Source organism: Onychomys torridus, chromosome 3 (assembly GCF_903995425.1).
Source record: "Onychomys torridus chromosome 3, mOncTor1.1, whole genome shotgun sequence".
Lineage (NCBI taxonomy): Eukaryota > Metazoa > Chordata > Mammalia > Rodentia > Cricetidae > Onychomys > Onychomys torridus.
This window is the reverse complement of record NC_050445.1, coordinates 14,356,200-14,375,997: the sequence shown is the minus strand read 5'-3', so window position 1 is coordinate 14,375,997 and position 19,798 is coordinate 14,356,200. Positions and strand designations below refer to the sequence as shown.

At 43.5% G+C, this 19,798-nt stretch overlaps 1 protein-coding gene across 2 annotated transcripts in view; it reads left to right on the top strand.

Moving 5' to 3' along the window:
- The first annotated feature begins 10,760 nt into the window (after positions 1 to 10,760).
- The window catches only part of Pde1c (phosphodiesterase 1C), a 497,292-nt gene continuing 488,254 nt past the window's right edge, over positions 10,761 to 19,798 (top strand). The window contains exon 1 of one of the 2 annotated variants that reach the window (XM_036181396.1): positions 10,761 to 11,142. In XM_036181396.1, coding sequence (XP_036037289.1) covers positions 10,848 to 11,142 — 295 coding nt within the window. In that variant the 5' untranslated portion in view covers positions 10,761 to 10,847. The remainder of the gene's footprint in view (positions 11,143 to 19,798) is intronic. The other variant, XM_036181397.1, reaches the window with a different exon arrangement.

Here is a 19,798-nt window from a genome sequence, read left to right as displayed (position 1 = left end):
TTATTGGGAACTGTTACTGTTGCAGCATTGAGTGTCTACCTTTTTTATGGAGTACAGGTGAGGGAGTTGCAGCCTTTCCTTAGTCTGGTATGTCTGATAGGCCACTGTGTTTGGTTTTTCTGATATGATTTTAGTATATTCATATGCTTACAGACCCAATTCACCCTGAAAAAATTTTAGGGCAGCATCCTTTCTACTCCCAGGAATGGGTCGTGTATTAGTTTGTGTCATGTGGGTGGTGCCAGACAGATGATACTGCCTATGTGTCAACCCAGGTGCAGTGCTTGTAAAATAGAGTCTCTCAGGGCAAGGCAATTGGAAAAAACACTGTTTTAAACAATATGGAGTAACTTAGGGCAGGACATAACCTGATCTTAACATTTGACATGACTCAAAAGAATTCATTACCTGGGTTGGGCCTTTTCTAGATTCTCCAGAACTGCCCTAGGAATTATCTATACTACCTCAGCAGAAGACAGCGGACAAGACAGAGATGAGGAGCTGTGGGGGCAGTGCTAGCTGTGATTATGTAGGTGAATCCTGGAGTGAGATATGGGCTCTATTTTGAACTCGGCTGTCACTAACATGCTGGCCAGCCCCAGTTTCTCCAACCTCCTTTGGAAGCTATAGTTTGTATCGAACCTGTTGATGTAAAAACATAACTGTCATCTCAAAAGGAATAGGAGAGTTTGTTTTGGTGCTAAATATGAGTGGCCACACAGAGGTGAGCAATGAATGGCTGTTATAACAGGGGGCCAAAGAAAGCCCAAGGTAATTTGTCTCTGTATTTGTAACACTTGAACTCTCCACAGGTCAGTGTTGATGAAAGATTCAGTGGATCATTTGTAACTAAAGAAGAAGACAGGGGAGGGTCCATGTCTAGCTTTGTCATAGGTGAACAAGAATATAAGGTGACATTCATGATGAATCTTTTCTAAACAATAAGGGGAAGGCATTATTTCCACCAATAAGTGGTTTTGTAGAAAACAACTGAATAAAATGCTATAGACTAACTGTCTGTGTTACCCCCAAATTAATTTGAGACTTATCCCCAGTGTATTGGTATTTAGAGGCAGGTTCTTCGAAAGCTAACTGGAGTTGGATTAGGCTGTGAAGATGGAAGCCCCATAATGAGATTACTGTTTTTACAAAAAGAGAAGGTGACAGACACTGTGTAAAGATTATGTGAAGACATACAAGGAGGAAGGTCCTTTTTCAAGCCCCCAACTATACCCACCTCCTACTTCAGACTTCCAGCCCCTGAATCATGAGGAACAAACATTACATAAACCACCAAGTCTATAGTGTTTCTTGCTTCAGAACAGCCTGGCTTGACTAAGAATAGTGGGGGATGTACTAAGCTCCATCATTTTCCAGAAGCACAGAGCTCAGGTAAAGTTCAACACTGTCATTTATGAAACGTCAGTATCCCAAAAAGAAATGTTCCGTATTGATGACTTTCGGGCCCTGGTGGGTTGGCAGGTGAGTCAGATCTTTACAGTCTTTCTCAGTGCAGAACGCTGCTGAACTGGTGGAATGCTCTCTGCCCTTGGCGGATGAAGTCTCAAGCATGGGAGGAGAGACTCTAGGTCCAGAAGAATGATATCACCTACAGCCAATACATTCCCTGACAACTTCTCCAACTAAGCTCCAGCTGCCCATATAAAGCCTGTATTTAAAATGCAAGAGGAAAACAAAGATAAGGACAATTGTTTCAGTTCACCAGGTCCATTCTTCCCATGCACAGAGCTGGGAGAACTTTATCATCATCATCATCATCATCATCATCATCATCATCATCATCATTATTGTCATCGAACATAGTTTCTGCATCTCTGATCCTGAAGAGAGAGAGAGAGAGAGAGAGAGAGAGAGAGAGAGAGAGAGAGAGAGAGAGAGAGAGATTAGCTCAGTTCATTTATGCTTACCTTCACGAGAATGCTAATGGGGTTATTGGCCAGAGATCTGGCAACTTAATAATGACTACACTACTGATGAAGACTTTTCCTGAAGCATCAGTCAACTGCCCTTGGGTCCTCAGTTAGAGAGCCTCTTCCCCATTCATGCTAGGATGTTTGCAGGTTCAACCTTGTTCATTTTTATGCAGGTAACAATAGCTGCTATGAATCCAGTGAATCCATTTTGAATACAATGGCCGTGTAAGATAGCATTTTACAGCCTTTCTCCCCATCCCACAGCTCTTATATTCTTCCTGACTCCTATTATGCAGTGTTTCCTAAACCTTGGGACAGAGGGTGATATAGATGCTCTATTTAGAGCTGAGCACTCAGAAGTCACTTATTCTCAGCCCTTACGCCAGCTTTGTATCTCTACACTCAACACTGCCCACTGCAGTAAGTTTCTCTGACCAAGGCTGAGAGTAGTTCAGATCTATGTGTATAAAGATAAATATTTATAAGGCAGTTTGATATGTCCATTTAGCAACACAGCAGTCCTAGGTTCTCCCCTAGAGGCTGTGACTGCAGCTGGAGAGTTTTCTCCCCGGGTCCCACTAAGCCCTGTCAGTCAGACAGCCCACTTATAAAATAAACACACAGATGCTTATATTATTTAAACTGCTCGGCCATTAGCTCAGGTCTACCATTGTCTAGCTCTTACTCTTATATTTCAGCCCATTTCTATTAATCTATACTTTGCCACGCGGCTTGTGTCTTACCAGTACCTTATCTCTTTTCTGTCATGGCGGTGGCTGGCAGCGTCTCTCCTCCAGCCTTCCACTTCCCAGAATTCTCTTCTCTCTTGTCCTACCTATACTTACTGCCTGGCCACTGGCCAAACAGCATTTTATTTATATAGAGCGATATCCACAGCACTTCCCCTTTTCTTTTTTTAAACTGTGACCTCCCCAGCTGTGGACTTTTGACCAGGTTTACAGTCCCAGGCATGAATTCCCTCTTGTGGAGCAGACCTCATAGCCAATCAGAAAGTAGTTGGCTACTCTCTTAACAGTCATACCACTATTGCATCAGTGGGCAAACCTTGTCTGGCAGATTGGTATTATAACTTGAAAGGTCCACTGTTAGGTAACATTGCTGAGGACTTTGGCAATAATCTATATTATTTTAGGGGTCTCTAGGGCTTCCTTGACAAAAAACTCATAGGGAGGTATCCCATAACTGTCACTAGTATTTCCATTTAATAACTGTGGTGGTGGGAATGAAAGTGTCCCACATACTCTTGGGCATCTGAATACTTGGTCTCCAGTTGGTGGCATTGTTTGGGGAGGCTTAAAAGGCATAGCCTTGCTGGAGGAAGTATGTCACTGGGGGCAGGTTTTGAGGACTTAGAGATTTGGGCCATTAGAGTTTGTTCTCTGATTCCTATTTGTGGTTTGAGATCTGAGCTCTCAGCCACTGCTCCAGCACCATGTCTGCCACCTGCTGCCATGCTGTCCCCATCATTGTGGACCTTAACTTTCTGGAAAAGTAAGCCCGACTCAAACCTTTCCTCTATAAATTGCCTTGGGTTATGGTATTTGCTCATGCAAATATAAAAGTAGCTAATACAATAACTTATGTATTAGTTACATTAGCAATATTATCTACTCATGCAGTATACCTCCATTCAAATCCATAGATTGCAAAGTCATAGGTTTACATTTTCTTTTTGTTGTTTGTTTTTTAAGATATGGTATTACTATGTAGCCCTAGCTGTCCTGGAAAATGCTGTATAGACCAGCCCAGCCCTGAACTCACAGAGATATGCCTGCCTCTGCCTCTCAAGTGCTGGGATTGAAGGTGTGTGCCACCATGCCCAGGCCGTAGGACTTTTCATTTTATGGAAGTTTCTTCTGAGTCAAAACATTTTTTCTCCCTACACTCAGGAGATAACTAAAGGTCACATGTTTTGGGAAGTGGAAAACTGGAAGATTCTTCAAAGCCCTTCCCAGCATTAAAGAAGACATGCAAAGCTGTTGTGGTGGGTTAGACTCTGAGCAGCTGAGCTATTGAGAGCAGACTTCTCAGACTTGGTGATCTGCCTTCAAGCTGTTCAGAGAGCTCTAGGATCTCGGTCCCCTTGGGGGGGGGGATTTCTGCTTTTCTGAGTCATCTCCACTCCTACGACTAATCCTTCATCCATATTCCTCTTGGTACCTGGGGTGGATTGAAAGAAAATGGCCCCCAAAGGGAGTGGCACTATTAGGAGGTGTGGCCTTGTTGGAGGAAGTGTGTCACTGTGGGGGCAGGCTTTGAGGTCCCTTTTCTCAAGCTTCACTCAGTGAGACAGTCAGTCTACTTCCTGTTGCCTGCAAGATGTAACACTCTTAGTGCCAGCACCACATCTGCCTGCATGCTGCCATGCTCCCTGTCATATGATAATGGACTAAACCTCTGAGACTGTAAGTAAAACACCCCAATTAAATGTTTTCCTTCTAAGAGTTGTGGTCATGGTGTCTCTTCATATCAGTAAGACCTAACTAAGTCAGTACCGCAACAAAAACTCCTTGGTTCACCAAGTTGGACTTTAGTGCCATCATTATTTTGGTCTGTCATAGGTTCCCTTTCTTTCTCTCTGTCTCTCTGTCTGTCTGTCTGTCTCTCTGTATGTGCATTTATTGCGTCTTCCCAGAAAAAAAGTCTGTCACACAATAAGATTTGGCACTTGAACAGGAATTTGATAGGACTAAAGAAAAATTGGAAAGTAGTGATTGCATGGTCCTGGATGTGGGTGGCAAGGCATTCAACAGAAGCCGAACATCAATAAGACAGAGGAGATTCCAATACAGCTATACTTTCCCTGCGGTATGTGGCAACATGCCTTTTTACTATAGCAATGGTTGCCTGGTTCTTGCTATGGGTAGTGAAGTGTGTAAATAAGACTGAGCCAACAGGAGTTTGGAGTCTGGAGGGGCGATCCTAGGGCAGCAGTCTTCTTCTGTGTGGCATGGAATGGCATGATTGCTTAATAACTGGGATATACTGTGTGACGATGGAGACACTTTGAAGATCAGTTAAAAATCTTCAATTTTTTGAGAATACCACACATGAGTCAAAAGTATTGATAAGTAGTTGCAAAGATTGCCTGGCCAATGCTTTATGTAGTAAGAGATGCATCTGAGGCTGGGATGGAGCCCAGCAGACTGTGTTTGTATAATGTAGGAATTATAAGGAGAAAGGCAGATATGGCCAGCAGCCTCCATATTAGTCTCTCTTTTAGCAGATAAATTAGATAAAACAGAGGATGAGATGACTGTGTTGGATTTCCTTTTCTTCTTTTTTTCTTTTTCTTTTGATTTTTCAAGACAGGGTTTCTCTGTGTATAGCTTTGTGCCTTTCCTGGAACTCACTTGGTAGTCCAGGCTGACCTTGAACTCACAGAGATCTGCCAGGCTCTGCCTCTCAAGTGCTGGAATTAAAGGTGTGCACCACCACCACCCGGCAGATTTCCCTTTCTTACGGCTAGGAGAAAAGGAAACAAAGAGAACAGTGCTGAAAAGCTGAAGAGCCCTTCCTGGGATCCAAGAACTTGGAACGGATGGGAAGTATAGGAGAATGAGGTAGAAGAGAACATGATAGAGATGTTGGAAGATACCACTTGAGTCTAACCTTTAGTAGAAATGAAGGGAAAGTTGATAATCCTAAGTGAGGTTGGGGCCTTAACAATGGTCCAGTATAAGAAACTGGTATCGGCGGTGATGACGCACAAATTTAATCCCAGCACTCGGGAGGCAGAGCCAGGTGGATCTTTCTGAATTCAAGGCCAGCTGGTCTATGGAGTGAGATCTAGGAAAGGTGCAAAGCTACACAGAGAAACTCTGTATCGAAAAAAACCGAAAAAAAAAAAAAAGAAAAAAAAAAAAGAAATTGTGATAATCTGAACTGCTCAAATTGGGAAAGACTTTGTGTTTCTTTCTTTTATTGAAAATGGATTTTTTTCCTCCCACAATATATTTTGATTACAGTTTCCCCACCCTCTACTCTTCCTACTTCCTTCCCATCTCCCCTCCCATCCAGATCCACTTTTTTTCTGCCCTTATTAGAAAACAAATAGGCATCTAAGAGATAACAATATAATAAAATACAACAATATAAAACAAAAATGAACACACTGGAATTGGACAAAACAAACAAACAAGGAAAAGAGCCCAAGAAAAGGCACAAGAAACAGAGACCCAATTATTCCCACACTTAGGAATCCCAGAAAAAACCCTAAACTGGAAGCCAAAATATATACTCAAAGGACCTGAAGGGTAAAAAGAGAGAAGAAAAAAATGTAAAATGAAATAAAAATAAAAATAAATAAGATACATTTAAAGAAAATAAAATCCCTGGCATAACATTATGAGACAAGGAACCTCCAAAGAAGCCATTGAGTTCATTTTCTGTTGATTATCATGCAGCCCGCCTGTAAGAATAATTTGTTTCCTCAGTGAGATTCCCTTGGAAGAAATTTCATTTTCATTTGGTTATCATAGTTATCAATATTAGATTGCTTCTGGGTTAGGGATGGGTATGTGTCCACATCTACTTTCACCTTTAGAACCCCATCTGGTGCAAGCCCACACAGTCCCATGCATGCCTCCTCAGGCTCTGTGAGTTCTTATGTGTGTTATGTTGATTTAGAGGGCCTTGTTTTCTTGGTGCCTTCCATCCTCTCTGGTTATCACATCCTTTCTGTTTCCTTTTTGATGGGGTTCCCTGAGGGGAGGGATTTGATGGAGACATCCCATTAAGGGCTGAGTGTTAGAAAGTCTCTTACTTTCTGCACAATATCTGGTTGTGGGTCTCTGTATTTGTTCCCATTTGCTATAAGAGGAAGATAATCTGATAATGGCTGATTTATGAATATAGCAGGATATCATTAGGAGCCATTTTATTGCTTTTTTAAATTTAAAAAATTTTTTAAGAACAGTAGTATTTGGTTTTCCTCTAGGTTCCTTGGATATCTACTCTCAGGTTTTTGGTCTCCCAAACAGTGTTGGGTATGGGTTCCATTTTATGGAGTGGGCCTTAAGTCAAATCAGATATTGGTTGGTTATTACCACAATCTTTGTGCCACCATTGCCCTAACACATCTTGCAGACAAGACATCATTATAGATCAAAGGGTTTGTTTACATTTTTCCTTTGATAATGTAAAGAGTATCTTCCTGTACCAAAGACAGCATGTAGGGGTGATAGCTCTATGTAGGCACCAGCTCAACTTCTCCATGTTCAGTGAGCTGTATAGATGTTGCCTTTAGCAATGGGGCCTTGCTACCAGTTTTTGGAGAGTAACTCATTGTTTTGACAATAGCCTGGGTTGTTTGGGGGTTCCCATGGAACCCCTTTGGCCAGCATCTTAATTATATGAAGTCCAATTCTTGGTCCTGGAAGCATCATTGGATGACAAGAGATGGCTAATTGCTGCTCTGTCTCCTCCATTATTTGGATATTTCCTATAGATGACCTTCATATATGTATATATTTTAGGAAGCTTCTACTTTATTAGGTTTTCATATGTCCTACAATGGCTCTTAGTTTTAGCTGTGCTCCCATATTTCATCCCTTGTCCCCCTTCCTTATCTGCTTAATCCTTCCATTCCATAACTATCTATTCTATTTCCCTTTCCTAGAGAGACCTGTTCCTCCCAAACCCCTTACTCTATATCTATACCCAACCTCTGTGGTTCTATGGATTGTGGCTTACTTGCCATTTACTTAACAGCTGATATCCATATATAAGTGCATGCATACTACATTTGTCTTTCTGGGTCTGGGTTACCTCACTCAGGATATTTTTTTTCTAGATCCACCCATTTACCTGTAAATTTCATGATTTCATTTTTTAAATGGCTAAGTAATACTCTGTTATATAAATCAATACACTTTTAATCCATTTTTTGAGGAACATCCAGGTTGTTTCCAATTTGTAGATATTATGACTAGAACAACAATGAATATGGCTGAGCAATTGCCTCTGCGGTAGGATGAAGTAGCCTTTGGATATATGCCCAATAGTGGTATAGCTAGAGATCGGGGTAGACTGATTGCTATCTTCCTGATGAATCACCATACTGATTTCTATAATGGCTGTACAACACTCCCACCAAGCAATGGAGGAGTATTTCAAATTGTGGAAGACTTTAAAATAAGCAATAGAAGAGCTTGTCACACATGAGTCTGTAGGATATGGGAGTGTAAGGGATCAACCTGACTTTGTAGAGGTGGGGAAAAAAATCAGAAATGTAACTACTCATCCCTCTTTAAAGACAAAGTCTGTGCAGCCCAAGACACTAGGAGAGAAATTGGTGCCTGATGTGTTGGCTTAAAAGAGCCATTAGGAACACTTGAACACCACAATCTGAGGTCACCATAAATGTCCAGGAGCAGAAAACAATAGAGGGAGAACAGGCATTACTGAGGGGACAGGGAATAAGAAAAGCTGTGTTTGCTTCTCAGCTCACTGAGCTAGATAAAACTATGATCACAGGAGAGTTAAAAATTGATTCACCAAGAATCTCAAGGCTGGTATGAAGCTTTAGTAGCATTGTTGAGTCCCATTACGGGACATGATCTTTATGAAGTAGATAAGGTTTTGGCAGACCTGAATGCTCTAGAAAGGCATATGAATGGAGTTTGTGAGGTGCTAAAGCATTCTGGATCTTCAATTTGCTGTCTATAGACCATGAGACATTTTACCCTCCATAATCAACTTTATCTGAGCCAGTCCCCTATGTTCATCTCAGTTCTTCTGTCTCTATCTACATATTTCTCTCTCCTATAGTTGGACCCTGTAGCATTCCTTTGGCTTTCCCTGAGAAGGCGGGTCCCTGAGATTGGCTGAGTAAGAAGACATTGGCCTAGCTCTTGCATGGTAAGGGGAGGGCGCCTATGGTCTGAAACCCCAACTAGTTGGAGGCTCTTATTAGTAATGTTGGCTCAAGTTCTATGATTTTGGCTTTTTCTCACTCATGGGAAACAAGGCTAGACAGAGAAGGCCATAGTGTTCCATAGTTGTCCAAGCCTGGCTGATCCTCTGATTGCTTTTATACCAACTGAAGATTCTAAATCCCCTGTCTCTTCATTTTGGGATTTATCAATCTGATTGTTTCTGGACTTCATCTATGTGATGATATTTTACATTTACTTGTGAGCATTGCAGTTTACAGATGAGTGCCACCAGCCATAGCATGGTGTCATAAAGAGTGCTGAACTCTGTCCATAGAGGGGAAGTCTGTCTCCCTTTCCAGAATGTAAGCTCAAATAAACTGTATATTGCACAAGTAGTTGTCTCAATTCACCATCCAGTGCCTAAAAATCTTTAGAAGAGGCACAGAATAGATAGGATACTGGATCTAGGAAGAGGAGTCCCATGCAGTCCAGTTACATCACTAGTTGGTTGTGTGATCTTGGGCAGTACCCCAAAGCCCTTTGGGCAACTTCTTTTAGATGAAACATCATCCTGGGTTCCCCTTTCTTTCTTTTTTTTTTCCCAAGGAGAAAATAAACTTTATTTAAGGATAATAAATATATGCACTTTATGAAATAGTATTTTTTTAAATTTAATTTTACATATCAGCCACGGATTCCCCTGTTCTTCCTCCTCCTGCCCCCCTCCCCCCAGCCCACCCTCCATTCCCATCTCCTCCAGGGCAAGGACTCCCCTGGGGATTCAGCTCAGCCTGGGGAAACACATGAACTATGAACTATGAACAATAGCTGAGGAGCGCCCAACTGGATCAGGCCCTCTGGATAAGTGAGACAGTTGATTAGCTTGAACTGTTTGGGAGGCCCCCAGGCAGTGGGACTGGGACTTGTCCTTAGTGCATGAGCTGGCTGTTTGGAACCTGGGGCCTATGCAGGGACACTTTGCTCAGCCTAGGTGAAGGGAGGAGGGGACTGGACCTGCCTCCACAGGTTCCCCTTTCTACTCCTGCTTCCCATATCAGGCATCACTGCCTTCTCACTGCAGGCAGAGCAGGATGGAGCCAGTTGCCTCACCCCAGCCAGCAAAGCAGGCTATTAACAGTACCCAGGCTGCTCTGGTGTAATGCCTTGGGAGTTCTCAGGGCTGGTGCCTCCCTGCTGGCTCTCAAGAACAGAACTAAAATGACTCTTCCTCCACTTCCACTCTTTCCTGGGATCAACTTCTGGAAAGAAGGGTAGGCAGTCGTGGAGGCCACAAAGGAGGCAATGTCCGGGCTGAGGGAGAGTGTGGCTGATAAGCTAGTTTCAGGGACAGCACTGAAGAGGGATTCATCAATGAATCACAGCTAGAGATGTGACATTAGCTTTAAGAGGTCATTGGTGAGATTCTCTTGCTCTGGTGGTCAGCCCCACACCCATGCACATGTGGCCAGCACGAACTGACCTTAGTGGGATTTGGGAGAAGTTGGAGGAGAAAAATGTGGGGTAGATGTGATCACATTTCATTGTGTACGTGCATGAAACTATCAAGAATAAGGGGGAGGGGAGAAGTAACAGAAAAACAATACTGGCTTCTCCCCCGCCTTCGTTAAAGGTTCCATCCTCTCTGGGGATTGCACTGGGGAGGAAGGATGCGCTGTACCTTTGGCCCCAGGTGAACCAAGTGTAGAGTGGAGGGAAAAGTACCCCTCACTTACTGCCACGCCCTCCCCTCCAGGAATGCCTCAGGACATCTTCAGTGTCAGCATTCCTCCATCCCCACGTGTTCGTTCCCATCCGCTCTGGACTGTCAGACAGGCACAGACACGGAATAGATTCATCCCAGTCCACCTGGGGTGGGAGCGTAGCCCTCCCTGCACTCTACGTGTGGCTGTCAGAGGAGACGCAGTCCGCCAGGGGCGCCCCGGGCTGGGAAGGGAGCTAGCCTTTGGCAGCCAAGGGGTGCGGATCCCCGAGGATCTCTGCTTGGCCCGCTGGGATGGGCTCTGTCTCCTCTGCTCTGGCGCGGTCCCGCAACACCGTCGTGCAGCCGGGATCGTCGCCGCCGCCGCAGCCCGAAGTGCCGCTCGCTGCTCCCGAGTCTCGCAAAGACTCTAGAACCCAGAGGCTGGGACTTGGGTGCCAAGGCTCGTCCAGACCTCCCGCCGCTTGGGAGCAGCCGGCGACTAGTCCTAGTCCGGAAGCTCTCCAGAAGTTGGAGGGCGCAGAGCTGTCCCCGGTGCTGAAGTGTTTGCCGACTATGTCTCAGTCCTCCGGCAGCCGCAGCTCAGCGGGTGAGTTTCGTGGGTAGCTCCTTCCTGGAGTGTGTGCCGGTTCTTGCCTTCAGGGACAACGACAGGCTCTATATTCCAACATTCTTTCACTTTTCTTGTCTTCTTGCCCATGATTTCTTTTCCGAGTAAAGATTCATTTCTGGTTCAATAAGGGTTATTTCAGGACTGTCATTTTTTTTCGTGGGGGGTTAAATGCAGAGGCGGAGACAACTACACCCCAAGGACCCCTTTCCTCAGCTTTGCACCTGTATCAGCACCGTGGGGAGAAATCTTTCCTGTTACAGGACACAAGAAAAAATAAGCACTTCTTCCTGTCTTCTTCCAGGGGAATCAGGAAGTGACCAGGAAATTCCTGCGTGTCTAAGACAGAGTTCCAGGCATGTAGGATACCATTGTGTGGGTGGGGAAGACTTTTTTGCACAGGCAGTGAGCCAGAGGTGAAAAGCTCACACAAAAATTGAACTCAGATGTGAATCTAAGCTTCTGCCTGTGACTTTTTTTTTGTGATTTTTGAGTCAGACACTCCGCCTGAGCATCAGTTTATTTATCTGTGATGTGGGGGTGACAACATACTTATTTCACTAGTTTGCTGGAATGCAATGCAAATAGAACTTTGTAAACGGTAGAATTCTATGCAAATATTCAGTATTATGAGGCACTAAATCTTTCCTCCTTATCAGTGGAAAAAAGAGGGGAACCTACTTGGAACTTTTCTTTTTTTTGAGCTGAGGATCGAACTAAGGGCCTTGCACTTGCTAGGTAAGTGCTCTACCGCTGAGCTAAATCCCCAACCCCTTAAAAAAATTAACTTTATTTAATTTTACATATCAGCCATGGGTTCCTATGTTCTCCCCCCTCCCACCCCTACTTTGAACTTTTTAGCTTGAGATCTTCATAGCATCTATTGACTCAGAGCAGGTCTTCTTTTGTGTAACTGGAAGTAAAATTCCTTAGTTGATCAGTAAAAACAGTAACTCACAACATGTTTCTAAATTCATCCGCTGGCCCTCTGGAGTTGCTTGTCATGTTTTCAAGGATTCCATAGATTAATTGTACAGTATTGGGTTCTGTTAACAAATGAAATGAGGCTAATGGAGAGGAGCCTGGCTTACACTACAACTCACTGAGAACTAAGGATACGTCCATGCTTATGCTCTTAAGCATTTTTCTTATAAAATATCATCAATGGCCATATTAGCTTTAATCTTTTTCAAGTAATCTTTTCACTGAAAGAGGATATATACACATTGTCCTGAAGGGAGGATTTATCACTGTAAATGTGTTTTTGTGGGTGTTTTCTTCACCTACAGGATATGTATTGGTGTACTCATGGAAAGAAAAGTAGACTAGAAGTCAGGACACTTGGATTCTGCCAAGATCAGCATCCTAGGACAGGTACTTATCCCCCAAGGCTGTAGGATGTTTTAATACGAGTATGGATCTGTTTGCATTGGCTCCTATGCTGTGAAACTTAAAGGAAGTATTGGAGGTAAAAAATGGCCTGCAAAGTATAAGCATTATGCAGAAGTGAGGCATTATAAAGGTATTTGGAGGTATTTTCTAACATGTGAACATATGTTTAGCTTTTGTCCAATGTGCCCTGGTTTGTGTCCTAGTTATGTAAGATGAAGTGTGGGCTTCCTTTGGGGAACTCTTCAATACGAGCTTTGATGGTATCACTTGAATCACAAACATATGTATCCATGAATAGAAATTGCTATATTTTTTTTCTTACACTTTCAATGAATTGTTTGGATGTTGTAATTAATTTGCATATTTTAATGCCATAAAGCAAATTTATAGGAATTTGCATTGAATTAATTTCTGTTTTAGAGTCCATGAGTACACCTTGGAAATTTTTTTCACTTCAACTTTTTGTTGCTTGAGAATAATTTTGCCAATCCTTCTATTTTTATTTCATAAAAAACATGTCCATTTGAAATTATGTTTTGAGTTTTAGATCATTTAAGAGCCTTGAGCAAAAGCAAAGTTATTAGGAGAAAGGTATGGGCCAGGGATGTCTTGTCCGCCCTTCCTTCTTTCCTTCCTTCCTTCCTTCCTTCCTTTCTCCTTCCCTCCCTCCCTCCCTTCCTTCTTTTCATCCTTACTTTCATCCTTCCTTCTTTTTTAATATACTTATTTATTAAATTTTTTTTCATTTTACATATCAACCCCAGTTCCCCATCTCTTCCCCCTCTCCCACCTCCTCACCTCCCTCCCACTCTGCTCTCATCCACTCCTCAGAGTGGGTAAGGCCTCCCATGGTAGTCAACAAAGTCTGGCATACCAAGTTGAAGGAGAGCCTAGCCCCTCCCCATTGTATCAAGGCTGAGCAAGGTATCCCACCACAGGGAATGGGCTCCAAAAAGCCAGTTCATGCACCTGGGATAAGTCCTGGCCCTGCTGCCAGGGACCCCACAAACAGATCAAACCACACAACTATCACCCACATTCAGCGGGCCTAGTTTAGTCCCATGCAGGTTCCCAAGCTGTCAGTACAGAGTCAGTGAGCTCCAACTAGCACCAGTCAGCTGTCTCTGTGGGTTTCCCCATCGTGATCTTGACCCTTCTTCTTCTTCTTCTTCTTCTTCTTCTTCTTCTTCTTCTTCTTCTTCTTCTTCTTCTTCTTCTTCTTCTTCCTCTGAATGCCGAATTCCGTTTATTGAAGGAGAGAGGAATTCTTAAATACAGGCTTACAGCACAATGGGAGAACCCTGGAGGGCAGAAATTTGCTTCTGATGTTTTTTTTGTTTGTTTGTTTTTTTGTTTTTTTTGAGCTGAGGATCGAACCCCGGGCCTTGTGCTTGCTAGGCAAGTGCTCTACCATTGAGCTAAATCCTCACCCCGACTCCTGATGTTTTACAATCTTGCATCTAAGCTGTTAAGGCCCAATATGCTGGATACACAGACAAGGAACTTCCCTTAAGCATTGGGGAAGGTGGAATCTCACAGGGAATTAGCATAGGGACCTCCCTTCCTTCTTACTCTCCTCCCTCCCTCCCTTCCTCCTTTCCTTTCCTCCCTTCTTTCTTTTGAGCCAGGGTCTCACTATGTGGCTCAAGCTGTCCTGGAACTCACAGAGATCAGTCTGCCTCTACCTCCTGAGTGCTGGGGTCATAGGCATGTGCCACCAAGCCCAGCAGCATATGCCTTTAATTCTAGTTCATAGGAGGCAGACACAGGCAGACCTCTGTGAATTTGAAGCCAGCCTGGTCTATATAGCAATGTAGCAAGTACCAGGCCTGAAAGTAGTGAGACCCTGCCTAAAAAATAATAGTAAATGAAGAAGAAGATGAGGAACAGGAGAAGGAGGAGGCTCAGGAAGAGGAGGACACATGTTTGAGGTATAGTTGGTTTAGATAACTAGGTTATGAACCAGGCTTATTTTTATCTCTTTAAGAATGGGGTGCATTGCCCCCATGATGTTAGGTTGCCTTTGGCTAAACTGCATTTCATTTCATTAGAAATTTATGATAGTGGACAGAATAATACAGTACTAAAAATAGTACAGAATTTGTGAATTCCAGGAGCACATTAGCTTGGTGTGCTGAATACTAAGTGCTTATGTGTATGAGACACACTGATAAGTGCTGATGATTGAGATTGCCACATGACAATTGGCATCACCATTTCCAGAGGAAGATGGTAAGGCACAGGGAATTGGCTAACTAGACATGTAGCTAGCAAACTCAGAGCAAGAATCTAGTCTCAAGAAGTCCCTAGAGATGCATATTCTTATTTATTTTTCCATGCTGATGTCTTATATTCTGTGTGTTTAGTTCCCATTTATAACTCTTGTAGTTTCTTGCTCAGTGGCGTGTTGTGAAAGTTTTGTCTTAGTTGTAGGGAAGGGAAGCATTGGGAAGTGCTTTGGAGCAAGTGGAAAGTGCTGGAAGGAGAATGTCAGAGCATTAAGGGAGAAAGGATCACCTTGGGTATTACTGAAATGATAATTAAAGCTGGAGACCTTAGGGGAGAGACAAACTTGGGGCACAGAGTCAGCTGTATCTCCTTATGGAAATTTAAGTTCTTTGAACCTCTGAGACTTGTTTCATTAAGGATAGTGATGGTCTCCTACTCCTTTCTCATTTTATGGTAAAGATTCAACAAGCTAAGATGTCAAAGATCAAATGGGGACCTGGCATACAGTAAAAATAGATAGTTTACAGCATTTATTTATTTATATTGTAGGTGGTGTATGTGCTCATGTGTGTCCATGAAGAGGGCAAAGCAGGATGTCTAGTGTCTTCTTCCATTGCTCTTGACATTAACTTGAGAAGGGGTCTCTGGCTAAACGAGAAGCTCACAGTTTGAGCTAGGCTGGCTGCCAGTGAGCACTTGGTATACAACTGCTTTGGCCTCCTTCATTGTTGGGGTTACAGGAAGGTGTAACTATGTCTTACTTTGTACATGGGTTCTGGGGATTTGAACTCAGTGCCTCATGCTTGTAGAGCATTGCTTTTACCTGCTGAGTCCCATTGGGGGTCAAAGCTCAATTCATTTTCAATGAAAATCTACCTCAGAATAAACAACTAACAAAAGAAAACAAAAAGCTTCCCACAGCTGTCTGCATTGCTCAAGTATTTATGGCTGATTATCAGCAGCTCCTAGCTTTTATTAGAAACCTCTCTAGATGAGTAGGCACTTTGATACTGCTGGTGAAAGTCATTTGATTACGATTAATAATATGTATATTACCCTTGGAGGCCTTTAAAAATTTTGTTATTTCCCCTCAACAACTTTGGTCTTGTTGTTTCAACATTTGTATGTATTACAAATGCTGAATCTCTCTTTCTTCTATGTCTATGCCCATACTTCCCTTGGTTCCTTCCTGGATTGGAACAAAGGGCTTTGCACATGTCTGACAAGTGCCCTACCACCAAGTTACATCCTCAGTCTCTAAGCATTGATTTTAAAGTACAGCCAAAGGGCTGGGGTGATGACCAATGGTTAAGAGTACCTTTATCTGCAAGCATTAGGACATGAGTTTGAATCCCCAGCAGCCATAAGTTGCGTATGGCTGCATATAACTGTAACCTCAGTATTGGGGTAGAGAGAGGTGGGTATGAAGAGTTGTTTGGCCAACTAGCCTAGCTGAAAAGTTGAACTTTCTGTTTGATACAAGACCCCAAATGACAAAAGACCAGTGGTCTTCTGTCAAGGCAGTAAGGCTTTAGGAAAGCACTCAAAGTCGTACTCTGATTGTGCATGCGTGTATGCACGTTCACTGGTCACACACAAACACATACACATACACAGAGATGGAGACAGAGAGAGAGAGAGGGAGAGAGAGAGACAGAGACAGAGACAGAGACAGAGAGAGACAGAGAGAGACAGAGGAGACCATACACACCACACACACAGACAGACACACAGACCATACACACAGACACACAAACACATGCACAAACCATACACACACACACACACACACACACACACACACACACACAGACAGAGAGAGAGAGAGAGAGAGAGAGAGAGAGAGAGAGAGAGAGAGAGGAGACCATACACACCACACACACAGACAGACACACAGACACACAAACACATGCACAAACCATACACACACACACACACACACACACACACACAGAGAGAGAGAGAGAGAGAGAGAGAGAGAGAGAGAGAGAGAGAAAGAGAGAGAGAGAGAGAGAACAACCAATATTTATTTTTCAGGTTACAGTCTTGAAGCACTGTGTGGTAGAGATTTTGATTACTCCCTGGCTTCCATCTACATCTTTTGTGACACCTGAGAAAATTACTGCGATGTGCCTCTGTCTAGGTTCTCTTAGGCACTGGGATCAGTGGCTCTCACCTGGAAAGCCAATTCCAGACTCTCAGGCTGGTGGTTATGGGGCAGGACCGGTGTACTGAGTATGTGAACCAACTCTCACGTGATCCTGTTCCTTAAGTGTGTATTACAGTCATTTGATAACATTTCTGGGCCACTCTCAGATTTCTTGTTTGTAAGTCAGATGAGCAACCCAAAGATCTGCATGTCTGACAAGTTCCCAGATGTTTTACTGTTAAATGGTCACACTTTGAAGGACAGTAGTAGAGATGACCTGAAGGGAAGCGTTAGGCGGGGATGTGGTAGCAGCAGCGTGTGATCGCTCTGAGATCTGTGTAGATGCTTTGGAGTCAGGGAAGGAACTCTCATTCCTTTCCCTTCCCAGCCCCTTAGCAACCACGCTCATGCCATTTTCTAATATGTCAGAATAATTATGAACCTTTACCAGTGAAGCTTTTTAATTTGGGATTAAATGTTTTGGTAATTTTCGGCTGAATTAAAAAGACTGACCAATGTGAAAACAGAACAGGACGCTTGTCATTTTGAGATAGTGGGTGGCTGGGTAGGGGGCTGCATCCAAGTTCTTTCGATCTTCCACACTCAGGACATCTCTTGATGTGTGTCCCTATTCTGAATTCATTTAAACAGACAAGAGCAAACTTCTAAGGCTTAGGCCGGTGGCAGGCGACGCTGATGAGGCCTGGTAAGGACAAGGACATGTGATGAGCAAGTGCTAGGCTCCTGGACCAGCAGTCACCTCCAGGGGCTGCCTTCCAAATTACTTCCTCCCCGCTGGGGGCCCAGTCCCTGAATCAGAGTCCTATCACAGCTGAGAAGTCTCAGCACCATTTCTCTCTGATTCTCCCCACTGGTTGTTACTAGTCATTTTTTTTCTGGAGTCAGACTCAACTTAGCACAGAGGGTACCAAGTTTCCTAGCCCTGGCCACAAGAGATGCATTTGATCTTGTTGGGTGAAGAGCTTGGGGGGAAGGAATGCTTGTGATCTGCACTGTACTGATAGTGTAAGAGATACTGAGCTGTCTCTTTATCATCTCATTTTCAAAATTTTCTGAATAGATGGAACAGATGGCTGTTGTCCTGGTTATTTTTGTCAGTTTGACACAAACTAGAGTTATCATGGAAGAAAAACTTTGGTTGAGAAAATGCCTCCGTCAGAGGGTCTGTAGGCAAATCTGTATTTTCTTTTCTTTTTTCTATCTTTCTTAACTTTCTTTTTATTTATTCTTTGTGTCTTTCACAACATGCATCTGGATTCCATTCATTTCCCATCCCTCTATATCTGCCCTCTGTCCTTGAAGCACAACCCAACCAGATAAAATTTAAGAGAAAAAAAAAAAAAAAGAAAAGGGTTGGGGGTTGGGGGGAATCTCATCATGGAGGCTGTAGCGTGACACAGTGAGTCATGCAGTAAACCCTTTTGTCCATATATATTTACTTACAAGTGTTCATTGCAGAGTCATTGGTCTGGTTTGAGGTCTCTGGTTTCTGCTACACTATTGATGTTGGGCCTTCACTGAAAGTCCTCTTGGTTATCCTGCTGTTGTCCTGTGTTGTGAAGATCCTGCAGTGTTGGGTCTGCAGGACCAGTCCCTTCACATGCTCCAGGTCACAGATGGGGTGGATATTTGAGTGGGCCAACCCATAACCCTGGTTGTGGGTCTGGGTAGTTACAGGGTTGGTCAGCCCACCAGTTCTCCCTTTTCCTCACCACCAGGGTGAGCTTTCCTATATTGCTCTGGCAAATTCACCCTTTGTAGGGATGAGCAGGGGGTAGGGCCAGTTTTCCTGCTTTCACGTGCTTAGAGTTGGATCTCCCACACCTACACCTTCAGGGCCAGCTCTACTGTGTTGCCCAGGTGTGGCATAGGGACCACTCTTTCAAGTGCTGCAACAGATGAGGGTCAGGGATAGCTCTCCTGCCTTCTGTCCTTATAGCCAGCTCTCCCACCTGACTAAGGTATTGACTGGGGAGGGGCATCTCTCCTATAGGGATATTTTCTTGATTAATGACTGATGTAGGAGGGCCCAGCTTACTGTGGGTGGTATTACCCCAGCACAGGTTATCTTGAGTTGTATAAGAAAGTAGGCTGAGCAAGCCATAAGGAACAAGCCAGTAAGCTGCACTCCTTCATGGCCCCTGATTCAGTTCCTGCCACCAGATTCTTGCCTTGAGTTCCTGCCCTGACTTCCCTTTATGATGGACCATAAACTGTAAGCTGAAATAAACTTGTCCCTCTCCAAGTTGCTTTTGACCAGTGTTTATCACAGCAACAGAAAGTAAATAAGCTAAGACAGTTGTATTTTCTCCTTTAGTACAGGGGTTTTAAGTAAGCCTTTTGTTCATTACTCATTGCATACTTTCCTAGACCACTTGCAGCTAGACTTTCAGGAGTCTCATTACTGATTCTACCTCACAGTGTGGTTCCAGGGAAGGAAGCTCTGGGGGCTTGTCTGGAATCATGGAGGCTTTGATACTCCCTGGTTCTATGGACCAACTGCTCTGAGTTTTTATCTGGGAAATGGAAATTGTTTGGACCTCACAAAATAAGTTACATATAAATTGGTGCTTGGCACATGCCCACAGCATGGCTGTCACTTTGTATAATTATGATATGAAGACTCTTCAGTGGAATCAAGCAGTAAGCAGAGCAAGGAAGCCAGAAGGGGCCATATAGCATTGGTTCTCAACCTATGGATCATGACCCCCATGGGGGGTTCACATATCAGATATTCTGCATACTAGATATTTAGATTATGATTTATAACAGTAGCAAAATTACAGTTATGAAGTAGCAATAAAAATAATTTTATGATTGGGAGTCACCACAACATGAGGAACT